Below are 18,555 nucleotides of genomic sequence, written 5' to 3'. Positions count from 1 at the left end.
GGGTTGGGACTGTAGTCTCCTGAAAAATCACTTTACATTTTAGACTTTCTTTTGTTAATGTATGATAGTCAAACTGAGCATGGGAACATATGGTTTGAAGGTAGGGAATTGGAAAATATATGTTTGGTAAGTCAAAGAAGACCCAGATGTTCATCAGTTGGTGGTAAACTGACTTGGGAGGTTAGGTCAGCAACTGGACAGATCCATGACTCTAATGCTTCAGCACAGGATGAGTACAGCTCCCATCTTTAGAAGACCTTATCTCATATACTTAAGGAGGTTAGAGATGTGGACCCCGATCAAGGCTGACTGTTGACACATTACTGACATAACATCCATTCTTATCTAACAAACTATCCTATACTTACAAGTGACATATGCTTGAAATCATTGGATGCTACTCCTCTCTTCTTACCCCATGATGAGCACACTCCCTACAATCAATAACCTTTCATTATTTAATATGATGTCCAGTTAATATCCCACTGAACTGCCACAATGTGATGTCCCTTACTGGGTCAGTAACTAAGGACCTTCAATCCTCACAACTGACACCAACAGAAGACCATCACTTAAACAGGAGTAATATTTCACAATTTCCCCCAAGAGCACAACAGGAACAAACTCTATGACTTGGGACTGGATTGTTTCTTCTGTCCTCCCCTAATGCAACTCCTTATTACATACTTCAGAGCAATGTGTCCCAGTTTGACCTCTGATGCACTCACACTTAAATAAATTAAATCTCACACTTCCAAACACTTCTGAGAAGCCTGACAGAGATTTCCAGCTGTGTCCCTTCCCCAAAATAATACAGTAATGCTGCCACCAATCAGAGTGTCTTCATCCCCTTCTAAGAGAGTGTCCAATTATGAAAATTAGATATTAAAACAAATAGTAGTAAATGACCTAAGCAGCCAGGCTTTCGAAGTGGCCTGGGAAGTTTTCAAGGCAATTATAAGCACTCTCAAATCACTAAAGAAAACACTGATTGACCAGCCACAATGCAAGTTAATAAAAATAATATAACACTATTTAATATTGAGCAAAATGATTAAAATATAAAACAGTAATTTCCAAAAAAGGAAACAGAACTCAATCACCAGGAAAATGAAATCAATACTGTAGGATATAAATCCAACATTCAGAAAAATTCTAACTGATCTGATTAGTTATGTTTCCTATATGACTATAGAACACTGTCTCTGATCTAAACTAAATCACTACAACAGAGCAAAGGCAGGCTTACAGGTCTTGGTGAGTCCTTTTCGGTATCCACTGCACAGTACATCTGTGAACAACTCACAACTAGCTGTTAACTGACAATTAACTTCTGTAACTGACAGCTGACGTCAGACGTCAGCAGGCTCTTTTATAGCCTAGACTGTCAAAACTGTTCTAGTTTTCATTTTTTATTTTGAAAATCAACCAACACTGATTTCTAAAGTTCTTTTCTATCTTTCAGCTTCTGACCGTAACACATAGTAACTGTCATCATTCCGAAGACATCATCTGCAGATCAGCTGAATCTGATACAGTTTGCCTTTAGAATCTTTCTTCACAAACACGCACAGTTAGAAATGTAAAGAACACTGTTCATGTCTTTAAAACATTCCATGCAAAGAGATTATAAATCAACATGCACAAAATTATTTACAATAACATAGCTAGTCAGGTTGGCATATAGTACACAGGTTAATCTGAAATTATGTCCAAAACTCAGCCAGACATGCTAGCACAAATAGTGTCTAATTTCTTCACAATGCACCACATTCTTAATCATTTGAATGTAACTCTCTCAGTGCCACTATCTAAGGTTTTGATTTTTTAAAAAATAAAGAGCTTATTCTTTTTGATTACATGAGTTTTGCCCCATGGAATGGTAAAGATTTAACTAATCTCCCTTCTTTAGGAAGAAATCAGTATTGTTTCCTTGCTTGCTCACTCACACACACTCTCTCTCTATATATATATGCACAGTTTTAAACATTTGTTCATAGGACAAGTGAAGGACATATATGTTCATCATTGCACCATCACAAAAATTATCATCCCTCCATTCTGTTCTCTTTGAACTAGATCCTTCCCTTCATATTTTTCTCTCTGTGATCTTGATTAGTAGCTAATAGAAATGGTTCACTTGTTTGGTTATTTTCATGGTATCTAGCTATTTTGTGTATTTTCCGTATGTCCTTAATGACCCTGAATCATCTCTCTCTCTTTCCTACAGTTACTTATAATTGTGCTGTAACACTCTGTTAGATTCACGTTTATTGCAGTTTATGTACATTTTCTGAGTGAGTTGTCCTTGTGATATCATAACCTTTGACTTGTATTTATTCATAGTATTAAATTTGCAGCTTCAGATTTTTATTTTGTTAACTCAGTAAGCCCACTGAACACAAATACACCTTTCCGGGGGGACCTGGGAATACTAGGTGGTTAACAGCACATAATGATCATCAAAGACAAAGCAATAAATATATAAGTTAACACAGTTTACATCTAGTTTTTGTAGAACTAAAACATGAGCTGAATATGTTGCATTACTCATTAATGACTGGTCTGATGCGAGACCAAGGATAAATAGTTTCTCAGAGTGTATATACTCAGTGAAAGGCCTGAAGCATAGTGTGAAAATGCATAATGTTTTACAGTAACCATCTTTGGATGTAGTGTCTACCAAACAGGTAATGAGATGGGGTATATAGCAGTGTCAGCCAGTGGTATTGAATCGTATAGTTATCTAAAATATTTTACCTGGAAATTAGAGGGAAAGAAATACAGATGTTCATGTAAATCTAGAATACAGCTATGACCTGGAGAATTTACACTGTTATGAAATACTGCTGTCAGTTCCACATGAAAGGTCACAAATGACTACATTTTTAAAGTTAATAGTACTGCAGTCATTCCTGCACCATTCTTCACATGTGAAGTTGTTTTCCATATGGAAAACCAATTGATGCTTCCTATTGGTGAAAACCATGTGTGCTGGATGGTCATTGTTGAAGCTGCAAATCAGGAGGCAAGAACCAAGAAGAGCAGATAATTTATTTTGGATAATATTGCCTGTTCCATATTTGACAGAGGAATCATAAGCCTAATGAAAATATAAGATTATATGCTTTTCATTTGCTTGTTGGCTGTCTGAACTGAGCCTGTGAAGACTGATTGTGAGCTACTCTAGTGCTTTAATATGGGTGAGGCAAATTACTGCCCCTGGCACCAACTTGTAGGGGTGATGGATTCTGAAAAAAGTTCACCTGCTTATAAACTTTTATTAAGTGATCATTATTGTGGTTGCTTGATAGTCCACCTGTAAACTGTCTGTATGTCCTACACTGTGATCACTTAATGAAAGTGTGCAAACTGTTAAATTGTTATTTAAATTTTTGACAGTTTACAAGCTGCTTATAGATAGGGATCTAGAAAATATGTGTGCTGCTCACATTACCAAATTCTCTTGCTACAGCTCTGATTAACTCCATTTTCTTGAGCTTGCCCTGGATGGTGTATATTCGTTATATGCCTTCAAAAAGCATGGTCAGTCTGTGTAGTATCTTCAATATATGCATCAATTCATTACTATACTAAATATAGTCTGTGTGCGGAAATGTGCACAGTCATCTCTAACTTGGTGAAATGCAATGATTTGTTGCATTCTAAGTCCCCATATAGGAAGCATAGCATAATGTGCAATAAGGATAAATTAGGTAGTAGGAAATTAAGTCATTGCAACAAACAGCAAAAAATACCATCCAAGCATTTGCCTCAGCAAAACAAATGTTGTACACTTTGAAACTGTCTTGATTTTCATGACAATAGTGAAGAACAGTACTCATAAAAGTAAATAAGCTAAGAAAAAGAATAATAAATATAATAAATATCTATATCTATATCTATATCTATATATATATATATATATATATATGTGTGTGTGTGTGTGTGTGTGTGTGGGTCTACCTGAGAACATTGAAACCTGAGATGACTGAAGACCACATCATCGAGATGAAATATATGAAAACCCAGTTCATCAACAGTCCGGATCAATGAAGATCTTCCCAGGGTAAGTAACCTCTTGGCCATGAAGGTGAACTTTGCCCTTTTCCCAACTGTAGTGCTATCTCAGAGTTGGTATATTTAGTTAGGATGGGTGTGGGGGCATAAACTCCTACCTGACTGGGTTTAGAATGGTACGGTTTAGGTTTTGTGTGGTGTTGACTGAGTGATTACTTAGCCTGGGGAGATCATCGTTGATCCGGCCTGTCGATGAACTGGGTTTTTGTTTATTTCATCTTGATGATCTCTGGTTTTGACATTCTGAAGTGGACCAGATGTCAACATTTGTCTGATAAAAGATAATTGCCAAACAAGGGGCATATTCCCCTTCCCCGGGGATTGTGTGAGTTTGGAGTTAGTATACATAATTAGCAGAGGGCATGTGGGGAGCAGTTTTCTTTATTTTTATTAACTTCCAAATTACTGTGCAATAATGGAAGTTCAGCTTGTTTGTGCCCCTTCTGTTACTAGTCTCTTAAAACCTGATATATTCAGGCAGTGTAAGAACTACCTTATGCTCACAATCTCATATTCAACACAAACAACTCTTGTGAGATGCTGATATTTACTTAAACATGAGGTTTCCCTTCCTCAGATAGGGTCTTTCAGGTGACAGCACATGCTGCAAGATGGGTTGAAATGCTTCTAGATGTCATCTACCTAAGAGATTGCAGTCAGCAAAAATGTTTGTCTAGTTTTGACTTTAATAACATTACTAAATATGTTAATGTTTTTGGGGAACATAAAATAATAAAAAAGAAAAGAAAAACACAAAATGCATTCTGCAGTTAAATGAAGTACGGAGCACAGAATGAGAATGTTGAAAGTTTTATGTACTCATTTAATGGCCATAATTATTAGTGGAATAGTTTACCTGGAATTGCTTCTTGCTAATTTCCAAAAGGATGCCTTCTAGTACTTTGTCCAGGTCTGGTACGGGAGGCCAAATTTTCTCTTTGATCTTCCTGCAGATACAAGTACAGAGCTGATGGCTTTTTAATTAACAATGATGGGTTGTAATTGTTCTAATGCATAAATCAAACATATTATAATAACACACACAAAGATAACTAACAATTTTGTGCTTTAATGTGATAAATCTTAGCATATGCATCTTATATCTCAAACATCAGAAAATATGCATTTCAAACTGTATAAAGTGTCTGAACAGTTACTGTAGTTGAACATTTTGTGATATGTTTATACTTCTGTTTTACAAATGTGTTCTGTGTCTGTTCATCATTTTGGATAATGTGGCCACTGAGAAGAAATTTGAAAATTGATATTCATTATAGCAGCAGTATAGTAATCAAGTTTTTATTTGGTTATATACAATATATAACTATTTATTAAACATCATTTCAGCAAATGACAAAATCTTTCCCAGGGTAAGGAAGCTTTGCCAAAGGCACACTGGAACACAAACCCACCCAAGTGGGGGGCTTTGCCCCCCACATCCCCCATTGTGGGGGCCTGTGCCACCCCCACTCCCCTAACTGTATACACCAACTCTGAGATTGCACTACAGTGGGGAACAGGGCAAAGATGTGGTGTTGGCCAAGTTCTTCCTTACCCTGGGAGAGATTTGCAGTTCGATAAATAGTGGTTCGATGAATTGCTATTTGCTGAATAGCAATTTGATAAAATGATATACACCCCCTAATTTAATTGCATCTTCCAGCAAAAGATCTCCAGCAAAGACAATTGGCTTCTGTAGTAAATCTTCTGGCCTTTTTTGTAGGGTACAATGGAGACAGAGAGAGAGAGAGAGAGAGAGAGAGAGAGACATGGGGGTATGCTGGATTTATAAGAAGAAGTAAATTAGATAAAAGTTTATTATGATGTTCATAAATATGCTCATTTAGCTGTATTAAGTGGGGAAATGATAGCAGTGCCTTGTGGTGTTACTAGTATGTTTGTCAAATGTACAGGTCATGCTGACAATCTGTCACATAAACAAAACATTATTTTTCTGTTGCACTTTTCATCATCATGGCACTTAGTATGAAGTAATAATGTATGTGTACCATGTGGGTTCCACAATCAATCTCCAGTGTTAGTAAGGCTTGGGAACTGTGGTCTAGAGATGTTGTAGATATTTGCAGTGAGAAGATATTGATGCTTCCAACTTTCTCGGAATGTTTTACTATAGTAAAATTGTAGAGACTTATTATATTCACATTTGGTCAAAGGTCATAAACCTAGAGGTTTTAAGTATTGATATTTGTGAGAGTAAAAGAACAGATTAAAATGGATTTCAGTGGATTTTTTCTGAAAATGTAAAAAATGTTCTGCATTTCAGTGTGTAGAGTACACTCAGCTTGAATTCAGCTACCTTCGCAAAAACATATAGCTTGGCATTCATTGTTAATAAGAATCAGAAGTAAAATATTTTATCTTTTATAAACTATGCAGCTTGTGAAATTTATTATCTACAAGCAGGTCAAGATGAACTGTTGTATGCAGCTGTATCTCGTCAATATGATATGCAAGATAGGCCAAGGACGAAAGGAGTTATTCTTCAGGAACAGAATGTTTAATATATGGAAAACAAACTGTCAGCAAACCAGCTTGAAAGGAAAGAGTTATTATTCTGGCAAATTCTCAAAACTGCTGAAGCAGGCAGAAACGAGACTATAAAGACTGGGACTTTTTCTTTTGTATCAGAGACTTTGATTATTCTAAGCTGAAGTATGGAATGAAGTATATACCTTTCATTGTTAAGCTAGATGTAAACCTTGTGCGCAGTAAATGAATGTCGTAACAGCAGAACTGTCTCAGTGTCGTCATTGAGTAAAGGTACAGACTACCTGTATAACTTTAACAATATTGTTTCCTACACTGATGGACAGTAAATGTGCTGTTTGTGCTTACTACAAAAAAGGTATACATATACTGCTAATAAATTAAAATAATTAAACGCATAGGCCCTACCATCAAATGATCATTAATAAATTCTCTTACCTTAATTGATTTGTGGCATAACATTTAGTTAATTATGCAACAGATATGCTACTTCTGACAAACAGTAAGACTTTTACACCCCTGATTTCTTCTAGGTTATCATTTCTCAAATGATTTTTATAATTATTTCTTACAAATATTTGAATTCCTTGTTAGATTTATTTATCAACCAGGTAATCAACCTAATTTAAAGACATCTAGTTGCAATATTTGTTTCTAGTTTCATAGTATAAAGATGTTGAATACTAAACATAAAGTTCAAACCTCATAAATAGTTTAAAATTTTAAAAATATGCAAACCTCACTGAAGAATAATGTTAATAATGTACACTGTACTGCAGTTGCTCACACTTATCTCACTGTCTTTCTCCATTGTTGCTGATTAATAAAGGCTTATAGCCATATCTGTATAATTTACAATGCAAATAATGTTTCAGTACTGCAGCAGCTCTACTTAGCTGTACTTAATATTGAAGGTATTTTATTTCTTTTCTCTTTTGGTTTAATAGTTAAGACTACCAGCTCATTTTTATAACATTCACTTTTTGTCTTCTAACATTAACTGGAAGGTGTTTATATTGGTTTTGTTAGTATTATACTCTTCTTTCTTGCTGCAAACATTTGCAAACTTAATGTATGTATTTTGTGTGGAATTTTTCTCTCCAGGTTTCTGCTGAAAAGGTGCCTTGTGTCCAGTCTATCTCTGTAAACAAAATAAATAAGAAGAAGCAACAGATTGTTTATGGCTTAACTTTCCAGATGAAACCTTGCAGGGAGGTAAGCTAAATGACATGGGTGAGGAGCTCAGAAACAGCTTAACTGGAAAATAAATATATTTGACAACAGAATGTTTATTCTTTACAATGTGTTCCAGTTGAGGTTAATAACTGAATAGCCAATAAACTTAACCAAATGGTCACTGTTGGAAAACAACTCAACAAAATCACCTGCAAACAACAAAGATGTTACTATATAATCCCCAAGATGAATAGTATGCAGACCTTGGCCACACACATGTTGGAGTCATACCTCTCAGCTGTCCAGATTTTCACTGAATGTCCAGATTTTTTGTTTCATATTTTTGGTCTATTCCTGATAGAATGTAAGGTTTTCTGGCAAATCACTGAGAATTGAAATAATTGAATAATGGCATAGATTTGAGTTTCAGACTTCATATCCTTTAGGGAATGCATTCTACCACTAATACGGTTATCCTAGCAACGTCCTGAGTTTATAAGAGCAATATTTACAATTTGTCCTTATTTTTGGGCCTTTGTCCCACTACTGTTATAAGCTTTCTCCAGATTTCTTGTTCTTAGCGGTTGAGACATTGGAGTGCAATTTTCACTAAGTTTGTTTCATAGCTTAATTTTGAACATTTTGCTAGTTCTTTTTATAGTGCCTCATATTTTGTTTCATCTAATGTCAGAATTTGTCAGATGGGATTTCTTACAGGCTATGTAGTGCCTTGTTCATCTATGTATTTTGCTGATGTCAAAGCTCCACAAAAATAATTTGTTTTTGAATTTATTGGTATAACTTCAATATCATTCTATAGCTGCTATTCCTGTAGCATAAGCTATCTTGGTCATTATGGCTACATCTTTTCCATACAGCTCTGCTTTTCCATCCATGTTTTGACATTGCTTCTTGAATTAAATGTTGTAGAATATTGTTGCATCTGTAAATATGTATATATATATATATATATATATATATATATATATATATATATATATATATTGTTGTTAGCGTATCCTTGTATCTGTAAATAAGTTTTGTTCATTTCTTATGTGATCCTATTCACCTGGTCCATTGAGATCACTGCAATAGCCCAGTAAATAAATATAAATAAATAAAAAATAAACTCTTATTGGTGCTAATTTGGCTATGTAATCATTCATCATGTGATAGAATTCATTTACTATCTCAGTTGTTGCTTATCTGCTTTAAGTAATATAACCCATCCATAGTTATTTAGTATAGCTTTAATTTTATCATAATTATTAAATAAGAAATCTCAAGCATGTAGACTTGTTAGTGGATATGGCTTCTTTAATCTAAGACTAAGTGTACCAGTGTCATGGTGTGACTATATGCCTGACATAATAATCTCTGGGGAGGACCAGAAATATTCCTAGTGACTGCAGTCTAAAACATTAATGCCCTTGGTTGGGCTCCTTACTATTTGTTCCAGGTTATCTTTATGAATAGAATATATGGATATCCTTGACTAAATACTATTCAAACAGTAATTTGATCTGCCAGTATTTGGATAGTTCTTCATGTCTCCTTGTAGTAACTTTTCATCAGCTGTATTTGTAATGTGCAATGTAATTAGGATCCCTTTTATGCTTATTGTAGATCATGGAAGGATGATTTAGCATTTCTGGAATCCCCTTTCTTCTTTAAGCACCCTAACTGCGGTGGTGGTGCTGCGGTAGCGTTGTCGCCTCACAGTAAGATGATGTCCGGTTCGATTCTCAGCTAGAGCGTCTTCTGCATGGAGACATGCATGAATGGGCGTACCTTCGTTGAAGGTTGTGCATCAGGGCTGGTAACTCGGCACTTAAAAATCAACTACCACTCATTAGCAGACCGGAGTTCTGCTGTGTCGACCCCTAACCGGGAAAAAGCCGAAAGGCACAACAACAACATATTAGTGATGTTCCTGATGGCCCATTCACATTACACAGAGTGATTCAGTTTAGGGATGACTACGATGTCAATTCCTTTTCCTCCTCTGTTGTGCTTGGAGTCATTCCTTAATCCTATAATTTTTTTTATGGGATTCTCTTCCAAAGTCCATAACCTTACTCTTTATTACATTAAATCAACTGCCAACTGTCTAGTTGTACTGTGAACCTTCTCAGATCTTTCTGAAAAAAATGGCCTCCCTATTTCTGACTACAGCACCAATCTTCATATCATCAGCAGATAAGCTTACCTTTTCTCAAAACATATATATCCAACAGGACTGGTCCCAGCACTGACCCCTTCCTTAAGATGCCGCTGCTTACTAACTTTTTAAAAGAGTGCTTAGTAAAGTGTAGTAGAAGTGCTCCTGACATCTTCCTCTCTTTCAGCCACTCTCTACTAACGATTGGAGAGAAGTTTTCAGTCTAGCCCACTCCACTCCTTTCCAGTCTATCCCAGACTAGTCTGTTCCAGTCCAGCCCATTTTATTCCAGTATTCACTGCACACTTTTGCATCACAGTGCTTTTGTACCTCTTTTGTTTTACATGATTACAGTGTTGTCACATACACCAATGTCCTCTTCGTGTCCTCCTCCTTGGACTAGTACATTTCTGCTGTGCGAAACTATATCCATTACTCAATGGTCAGAAAATTAGTGTTTGAGAAGTGTATCAACCTGCCATAGAAAACCTCTTCCATAACTTACCTCAGAAGGGAAGCAAGACTACTAGATTTATAGTTACCTGGCTTCTTCCTAGAACTACCTTTATTCAAGGGAAACACTATGGCTAACATCTAGTCTTATGGCACAATACATTTAGTTTGTTCTGTCTGGTTCCCCCAGTAAGGTCTACATGCAATATGGACTCATAAATGAATTAGTAACCCCTAACATCGCTAATATATCCCAACCTAGCCTAACTTACAGGAGAACAGACTCTGACATGCTCAAATAAGCCTCTGCTTCATTCTCTGAGTCAAAAATGTGTTCCTTCTGACCCTTGACAAGAAACAATGAGGCAGGATATCTGAACTAATATTTATAGCACATCTGTCAGTCTCCTGATCACAAGGGTAAAAGATTTCCTCCTCATACATAAACAAGCTAATTCATAGTTAGCATCACCTGATCATCAAATAGAGTCTGTTTGCTTTGCTTTAGCCATATGAGTATCTTTGTGCTTAAAACTGAGAAGTTTAACAACAAAATGACACAGCTGTTTGCCATAATTTTTGATTACCACTGTTTTAGGGTATAATGTAGTGGGATATGTCCACCAGAATTTCCGTTTGGCAGTTTGAAAGACTTTAAAATCATCTAGAAAAATTACAGGCTCACTGTCTTCTGATATTCCAACCCAGCAAAAGCACAACATATTCTACTGAACCTTTTTTTTTTGTAGGTGTTTTTTGCCTCTCTGCCCACTGGGTATCAGTCTCCATCCCACTGGTCTTGAACCCATTCATTCCTCATCTGGTAGAGGGGAATCACTAGACAAGGTGAGAGCTGACTGGAGGGAGCCATCATTTTGGCAGACATGGAGGAGTATTGTACCCTACACCACATTCATTTTCCACTCTGCACAAGGGGTGGTGCATGTCCTTATCCTGGTAGTCTAATGATCTAACTTAAACCTCAAGACAAGGGCCAGCTGAATGTTTTAGGATGGACTTTCCCTATGTTTATAACCGGCAGAACTACACAGCCACATGACCTCACTAGCCTGTGTCATTATGATGCAGAGCTAAAGGGCATTTTTTAAGTAACTTAACCCTTGCCCCTTTGGTGGCTGGTGTACAAATTTATGTCACTACAAGGGCCTTGTATGTCTTTTATCTGACATGTTTGCAGTCCTGTAACAGCATCCTTTGAAGGCCATCCTAAGTGGCTTGGTAAAGTAAGGACAAGCATAAGCTACCAGTCCATAGCACTGCCTGTTATGCACCTGATCCTCCTAAATGTGCTGACAGTAAGGCAGACCAAACCATCTTCCAGCCCCCTGGATGGGAGAGCTAGTGTTTGTCACTCAGTCCCATCCTCCCTTATAGGTTCATAGGTTGATACTGGGCTATCTGCCCGAAGGCATATATTAGCCCAGCCAGGTTGTGTGGTATTCACCGCCCCTTTAATAGTTCCCTAGACCCTTGTACTAGCAGCTAGTACCCTTGACCCCTATCTAGTAGTGCTGTTGGTGTGATCCCCGGTGTGAACTTTCTGTTACCCATCCACTCATCAGTGTTCCTCTTGAAGAGTGATAGTGAGGGGCTCTGTCTCATGTAGATCGGGACCCTGTTCCATAGTAAGAGAAGTCTCTGCGAAGGGAATCTATCCCTCCAGCATGTTCTATTCATTGTTGTGTTGAGGTTTATATCCCTAGAGCGTGTAGCTCAAGTAGATTTGGTTTTGCTAAGATGAAGCATGTTCAACAATTCTGGGTTGGACATGGCTCTGTACGTTAGACAGAGATCGCCTCTGAAAAAGCGGCATGCAATAGAGAACAGTCTTAGCTTTTTCAATCATGCTGCATAGGGCAACTGTTTGATGCCAGTAATCCTCTTGGTTAGGTACCTCTGTGGTCTCTCCAGCTGCTGGAGATGTCTAGCTAGGTACATTCCAATTGGTGCATTGTACTCAATAATGGGTCTGATGAGGGAAGAGTAGAGGGGCACCATTACATCCTTAGATCTTGATGTGAACCCTTTCATGATCAGATGGGTCACATAGGATTTTCTAACCACTTTGGCAACATGGTTATCAAAGGAAAGCTGACTATCTACTTGGGTCCCTAGATCCCTTATTTCTTCTTCAGATTTCAGGGGATTACCTCCCATGTTGTAGTTTGCGGGTACTCTGTTTTTTCCAAAGGGGATTGCTACGCATTTTTTTGCATTTAGCTTGAGACCATGGCTTTGACACCATGCATCAGTCTCATTTAGGCCCTTCTGGAGGATCTTCATGTCAGCCGGAGACTCTATTATAGCACCCAGTTTGCAGCCGTCCACAAACTTAGTCAGCCACAGCCCTTCCGTGCTTGCCTGTACTTCTGAGAAGTATATGCCAAACAGGAGGGGCCCCAGGACAGAGCCCTGAGGCACACCACTCATTACTGGTCTGGATTTAGACATAGATCTCGCTACTCTTACTTTATGGGATCTGTCTGAAAGCCAGTTTGCGATCCATCTTGTGACGTAAGGGTTTATGCCCAGGCTGGTGAGCTTATCAATAATACCTGAATGGGGAATGGTATCAAATGCTTTAGCAAGGTCAAGGTAAGCCATGTGTACCTCCTTTCCCTTATCTATAGCCTGAGTAACTGTCTCAAAGAAATCCACCAGGTTCAGGAGGCATGATCTGCCCTTGACAAAGCCGAACTGTGTGGGGTCCAGCGACTGGAGGTTCTCAATCTCTCCATTTATGAGTTCCATAATGATTCGTTCCATAGCCTTACAGATCAGACTGGTCAGGCTTATTGGTCGGTCATTTCCAGGGTCATTTGTGGCCCCACCCTTGTGTAGCGGGACCACCGTTGCTGTGCGCCCTTCTATGGGAACATATCCTGTGGAGAGGCCGAGACTGAACAGGGTATTAAGATGTAGAGTTAATTCCTTTTGGAGCTTGCGTATGACACAGCCTGGGACACCATCTGGTCCCATGGAGCTTAATGGCTCATTTGGTAACTGAACCACTACTCAGTCTTGCGTCATGTGAGTCATACTTAGGGTTGATTTTTGTGTTTTGCATGCCTGCTAACCTTCTGGTCAACTTCAGTGACTGCCCATTTGTTTCATACTGGGCAAGAAACAGTTGGGGCACAGTCATCATCCAGGCAGACATCAAGGGATTCTTCATGCTTACCCTGAGGTCTCCAATATGCTGCATAAGCACTCAGTGGAGGGAAATGCAGTGCAGCGCTTCATCCAATTACACAGCTAACACAAACCCTTAGGCATTCCCACCTTTTTATCACGAGTGGCCTGCTTCCATTTCATCCACCAGGGATTCATTATCAGGAGATATGTAATGTAACAGGCCTCACAACTTTGCTCTGGGAGAGATGAGGAGGCCACACCTCTTCACTCTTCTTCCTCCATGACTGGCTTCTAGAGCACCTGGGCCACTACCTGAATCTGCATTGGCTGTGTTGTAGAGTTTTATCATCTACCATTCTGCCATTATCAGGGTCGATTTTTGACTTCCTCTGCTTTATGCTATAGCATTTTAAAGGCCTGACAGTGATCCCTAGTACATTTATTGTGGTTTCATACTATGCCTTTAGAGCAGTCTGCTGAGTCATCCAAAGTATTGACGTGTTGCAGACATACAGTCATCTGACCTTGACTACACAGAGCTGTCTGGATCACCAAAGTGTTGACCTTGATATTTTTTTGCAGTACAACATCTATGTTAGCCCACCCATATTTTTTCAGCATTATCACATGGCTCAGGCAAGGAGGTGGATGCCATGGCACAGATCTTCTAATGCTATTCATCTAGGATACATAAAATATAGCCTTATTTCAAATGGTAATAACATTCACTTAATAAATTAGAAGAATCACAGAAACCTAGCATGTCAACTAAAGAATCAAAATAGTTTTTAAACAGATAAGGTATTTGTAACCTGTATAGCACAGGATTAATACTATGGCCATGTCCCTGCTACTGAGCCATGCTTCCATTTTTGCTGTCCATTCAGCAGCACCTTACAAACATATACACAGCTGTAAGAGTAATCATCAGTGGGACCCCTTCTAAGTTAGGGATTAGGTAGAAATGTCAAGGGAAATGAGGGAAAACCAGTTCAAATGCTTGTGGAAGCAAATGGAATACAGGATGAAGTTGCCACTAGAGGTGGAAGCAGTCCTGATTCTCCCACAGAGGAATGGACTGCAGGCTAACTCACAGCAAATGGTTATGAGAGGTAATAGTCTGCTCACCAAGCATAAGATGGTTCTCTAGTGTAAGAAGCACATCACTACTGCAAATATAAAGATTATAATGCTTATTTCTAATGTCTGATGTAATGGTTGTGGGAGAAGTAGACTGCTTAAAACTGCTTGAATCCATCTAGGCAACAACTCAGGTTCATCATCTCTTAATGGAGAACGAACCTCAGTTCTATAATACTCTATGAAGATGCTGTCTTTCACTAAAGTATAGATATTCTGCTTTGATTATTGGCTATACTTTACGAAACGTAGTACACTGGGTGACTGAAAACCTCCAAAAAATGGAACCTCTGGCTGAGGAAGGTGAAGATGCATTTTGAACATGAAGGACATGTATGTCTACTTCTACAGGGAGAATAATGTCAGCAGATCACTGACTGTAGCTCAAACGGTAGCATAGCTGTTTTTTCATGCTGGAAGATCAAAACATTTTAGATTATATTCCCACCCGAGGTGCTTGGATTCATTTTTCCGTTACCGATACTGCATTGTTATATAAGGTGCTGTTTTTCAGAAGAGGTTCTAAACTAAAGTGTCATCTTCCTAAGTTTTAGTATCTAAGGGAGATGCAAAATACATCATGCCACTTACTGAAAAAAGAGTAGGGCAGTTTTTTTCATCATGCCGTGCTGAAATTTCCCCTAGTCAGTATGACTACCACCCTTGGGTCGCACCTGAAAACTGGCTGCAAGTCTAGTGCAACTGAACTTGTCAGCAAAACAAAGAAAACTCGTAATCTGGTAATATGTCAGGTCATTTCAAACGATCAGAGTGAGAGAAGAGTAGAGATGTAGCCCCATTCTGAAAGTGGTGTTCATGATTGTGAGTACATAGCCCTAAATTATTGCTGGAAACTAGAAACATTGGCAAATGACGCTGACATAAATACATTTGTGTAAAGGCAAATATCTGTTTCCAGAACAATTCAATGATACATTCACACATTTCAAATAATAATGAATGATTGAAAATCTGATTCGCACTTCCTTACTTTTCTGGATTTACTCTTAACTTGGCATACATGTAGTATATAGGAATAGGTGTATTTTGTAAATGATCATACCTGAAAAGAAATGGAAAGTAACATCTGCTGAGTGCTGTCAACACTAAGATGAGACTGCCAGCAACCACAATCATCACAACTGATAACCCAGAAATTCCATCTGGAAGAGAATGAACAAGTGAAAAGATAGATAACATTGTGAGTACTAATTGTTTTGTACTTTACCATTTGTACTTTTGGTCCTGTAGCTGTGATAGAAATGCATTGTTTGGTGCATTCTCATTGAATCTACTAAGAGTCAATTATTTGCCCTAGAATATGCCTGCTTCATCATTAGGTTATTCCATTATCATTCCATTTTGCTGTTCTGCATCAAATAACGTAGAAGCAGCTTTCTTAGTGTATTAGACATAAAACTAGAATTCACATGGATGGCATTATGACCAACTTTATTGTAAAGTGCAGAATAATTTTTTAACAAATGGTTATGTGATACACAGACAATTATGCTCTGAAATTTGGAAAAAAAAGACAACCTTGTCAAGCACCTTTCTGGCATAAGAAAGTTGCATAAAGTTTTAAGCAGCTTTCAGAGTGTTATACTCCCGTCTCATGCTAGAGCATAAGCAGCAGCAACCGCAGGAAAAAAAAAAGTTTCCAGCTGAAACTATGCTTCATACTGCCGTAGCTTTTATGCGTAACAGTGCGAAGCATATCAAAGCTGTTACAAGATCAGAGTTGCACTTTGTTTCTGGTTGCTGTCTGTGAGGCAGTGTTAAGTGTGTTAGAGCTTGCAAATCTTATTTGCCAAAGTCAGTGACGGTGACTGTGGCTCTTCAGCAACCTAGGGTGCTTAGTCTAAAGAAATGTCCTCAGTCACTGACAGTCCAGTCAACAAATGAATAAATAAGCAAGCAAATAATGCATACACCTTTCTGAAATAGCTATAGAAATACACAACCACTGGAAAGGAATGATAAAGGACAAATATGCCTTTTACTTGCACACTAGGGAAACTGAATTATTAAATGCTTTTTATTGCTTCTACCCAAGAGTAGCTTTAGATTTGCAGCCATCATATTTTGCAACTCTTGTGTTGCAAACAAATATGTTTTATTGCTATCTTAAAAATTAGCCACCTATAAAAAATAAATATTCTTGGTTTTCCACTTGAATTAACAGTTTACTAGTAAGCAATAAGATAGAGGTACCAAGTGACACTTACCAGAGATGGACATGTCTGTTAATGAGATGCTATCGGACCAGCTGCTCCAGAAGCCATTATATTTATTGCCATTTGGTTTGGCCCTGACTTGGATAACATATGTTTTGCTGGGAACCATATCAAGTGTCTTTTGTGTAACAGATTGCTGTATTTGCAGGAGCTAAATTACAGGGAGTAGGGTGAAGAATAAATGTTAGTACACAATACAGTTATTACATGTGGCAGTAACATTGTTGATCACACACACTGTGTGACTGATCAATTAATTATGACAAAATGCTGGAGGTGTGACTTTCAAATGTTCTCTGTTCACAAGTGATGCAAAAAAAAAAAGATATAAGGTGTAGGATGCTTGTAGAGTGTGCTATTTCCTAACAGCCTTCATCATCTCCTCCCTTAGGATAATGACTGATATCAGGTTGTCATAACACTGCAGTATTGCAGCCCTGTCTCTTAAAACCATTACTCCTATCTGCTATCCAATGGTTGAAATGACAGCCACCCAAAGACACTAGAAATTCCCATGTACCTGTCAATGGTTTTGGGATGGCCACCATCCATGGCATGCCTTGCAGCCTCAATATGCATGTCCCACCATAATGTACCGTCCTGCACGTCTGTATCATTGTAGCAGCAGGCCTGCATTTTGCAAGCATGGTCATCAGCTGTACTCACCTGGTGAACAATGTCTTCCAACAAATGTTTCCTATACCCAGGCTCCCCTCATCCCAATAAGACTTCACCATTCTGGTGGAGTGCGCCAAAGAGAAAATCATTTTCTAGTCTTGTAACATTAATCTGTCAAAGCGAAGTAGGTATTAGGTCTATATGTTATAGCAATGTTTAACAGGCATTTCACTGTCAGATGAGAGAGAAACACATAGTTGCACCAGAGATTTCAAAGTACAGTCCCTGTATAGAAAAGGCAAGTGATACACAGGTGTATAGTGATACATGCAACTGTAAAATATCTATGGTCTCATATGTACAGCAGTAGGGATCAGCTGTGCATTTGCAAATTTTAGCTATGTTTTCTGTATGATAGCACATGCTTTCAAACAGTGGTACTTGTTTTGATTATGCAAACATGCATACAGGTATATGGGACGTACTAGGTACTACTACACACAGGTATATGGAACTTACTTGGTACTACTACAAACACAGGTATATGGAACGTACTAGGTACTACTACAAACACAGGTATATGGAACATACTAGGTACTACTACAAACACAGGTATATGGAACGTACTAGGTACTACTACACACACAGGTATATGGAACATACTAGGTACTACTACACACACAGGTATATGGAACATACTAGGTACTACTACAAACACAGGTATATGGAACGTACTAGGTACTACTACACACACAGGTATATGGGACGTACTAGGTACTACTACACACAGGTATATGGAACTTACTTGGTACTACTACAAACACAGGTATATGGAACGTACTAGGTACTACTACACACACAGGTATATGGAACGTACTAGGTACTACTACAAACACAGGTATATGGAACATACTAGGTACTACTACAAACACAGGTATATGGAACGTACTAGGTACTACTACACACACAGGTATATGGAACATACTAGGTACTACTACACACACAGGTATATGGAACATACTAGGT

General features: G+C 38.1%; 1 protein-coding gene across 2 annotated transcripts in view; it reads right to left on the bottom strand.

Moving 5' to 3' along the window:
- Positions 1-18,555, bottom strand: part of MPL (MPL proto-oncogene, thrombopoietin receptor) — a 427,873-nt gene that overhangs the window by 16,556 nt on the left and 392,762 nt on the right. For both annotated transcript variants that reach the window (XM_044085406.1, XM_044085407.1), the window contains 3 exons: positions 16,903-17,062; positions 15,738-15,837; positions 4,937-5,027 (listed from right to left, as the gene is read on the bottom strand). In XM_044085406.1, the coding sequence (XP_043941341.1) occupies positions 4,937-5,027; positions 15,738-15,837; positions 16,903-17,062 (351 nt within the window). The remainder of the gene's footprint in view (positions 1-4,936; positions 5,028-15,737; positions 15,838-16,902; positions 17,063-18,555) is intronic.

Source organism: Protopterus annectens, chromosome 10.part0 (assembly GCF_019279795.1).
Source record: "Protopterus annectens isolate FY-2018-M chromosome 10.part0, PAN1.0, whole genome shotgun sequence".
In the NCBI taxonomy this organism is placed as follows: Eukaryota; Metazoa; Chordata; order Ceratodontiformes; family Protopteridae; genus Protopterus; species Protopterus annectens.
Note: the sequence above shows the minus strand (reverse complement) of the source record. Positions and strands in the feature narration are given on the sequence as shown.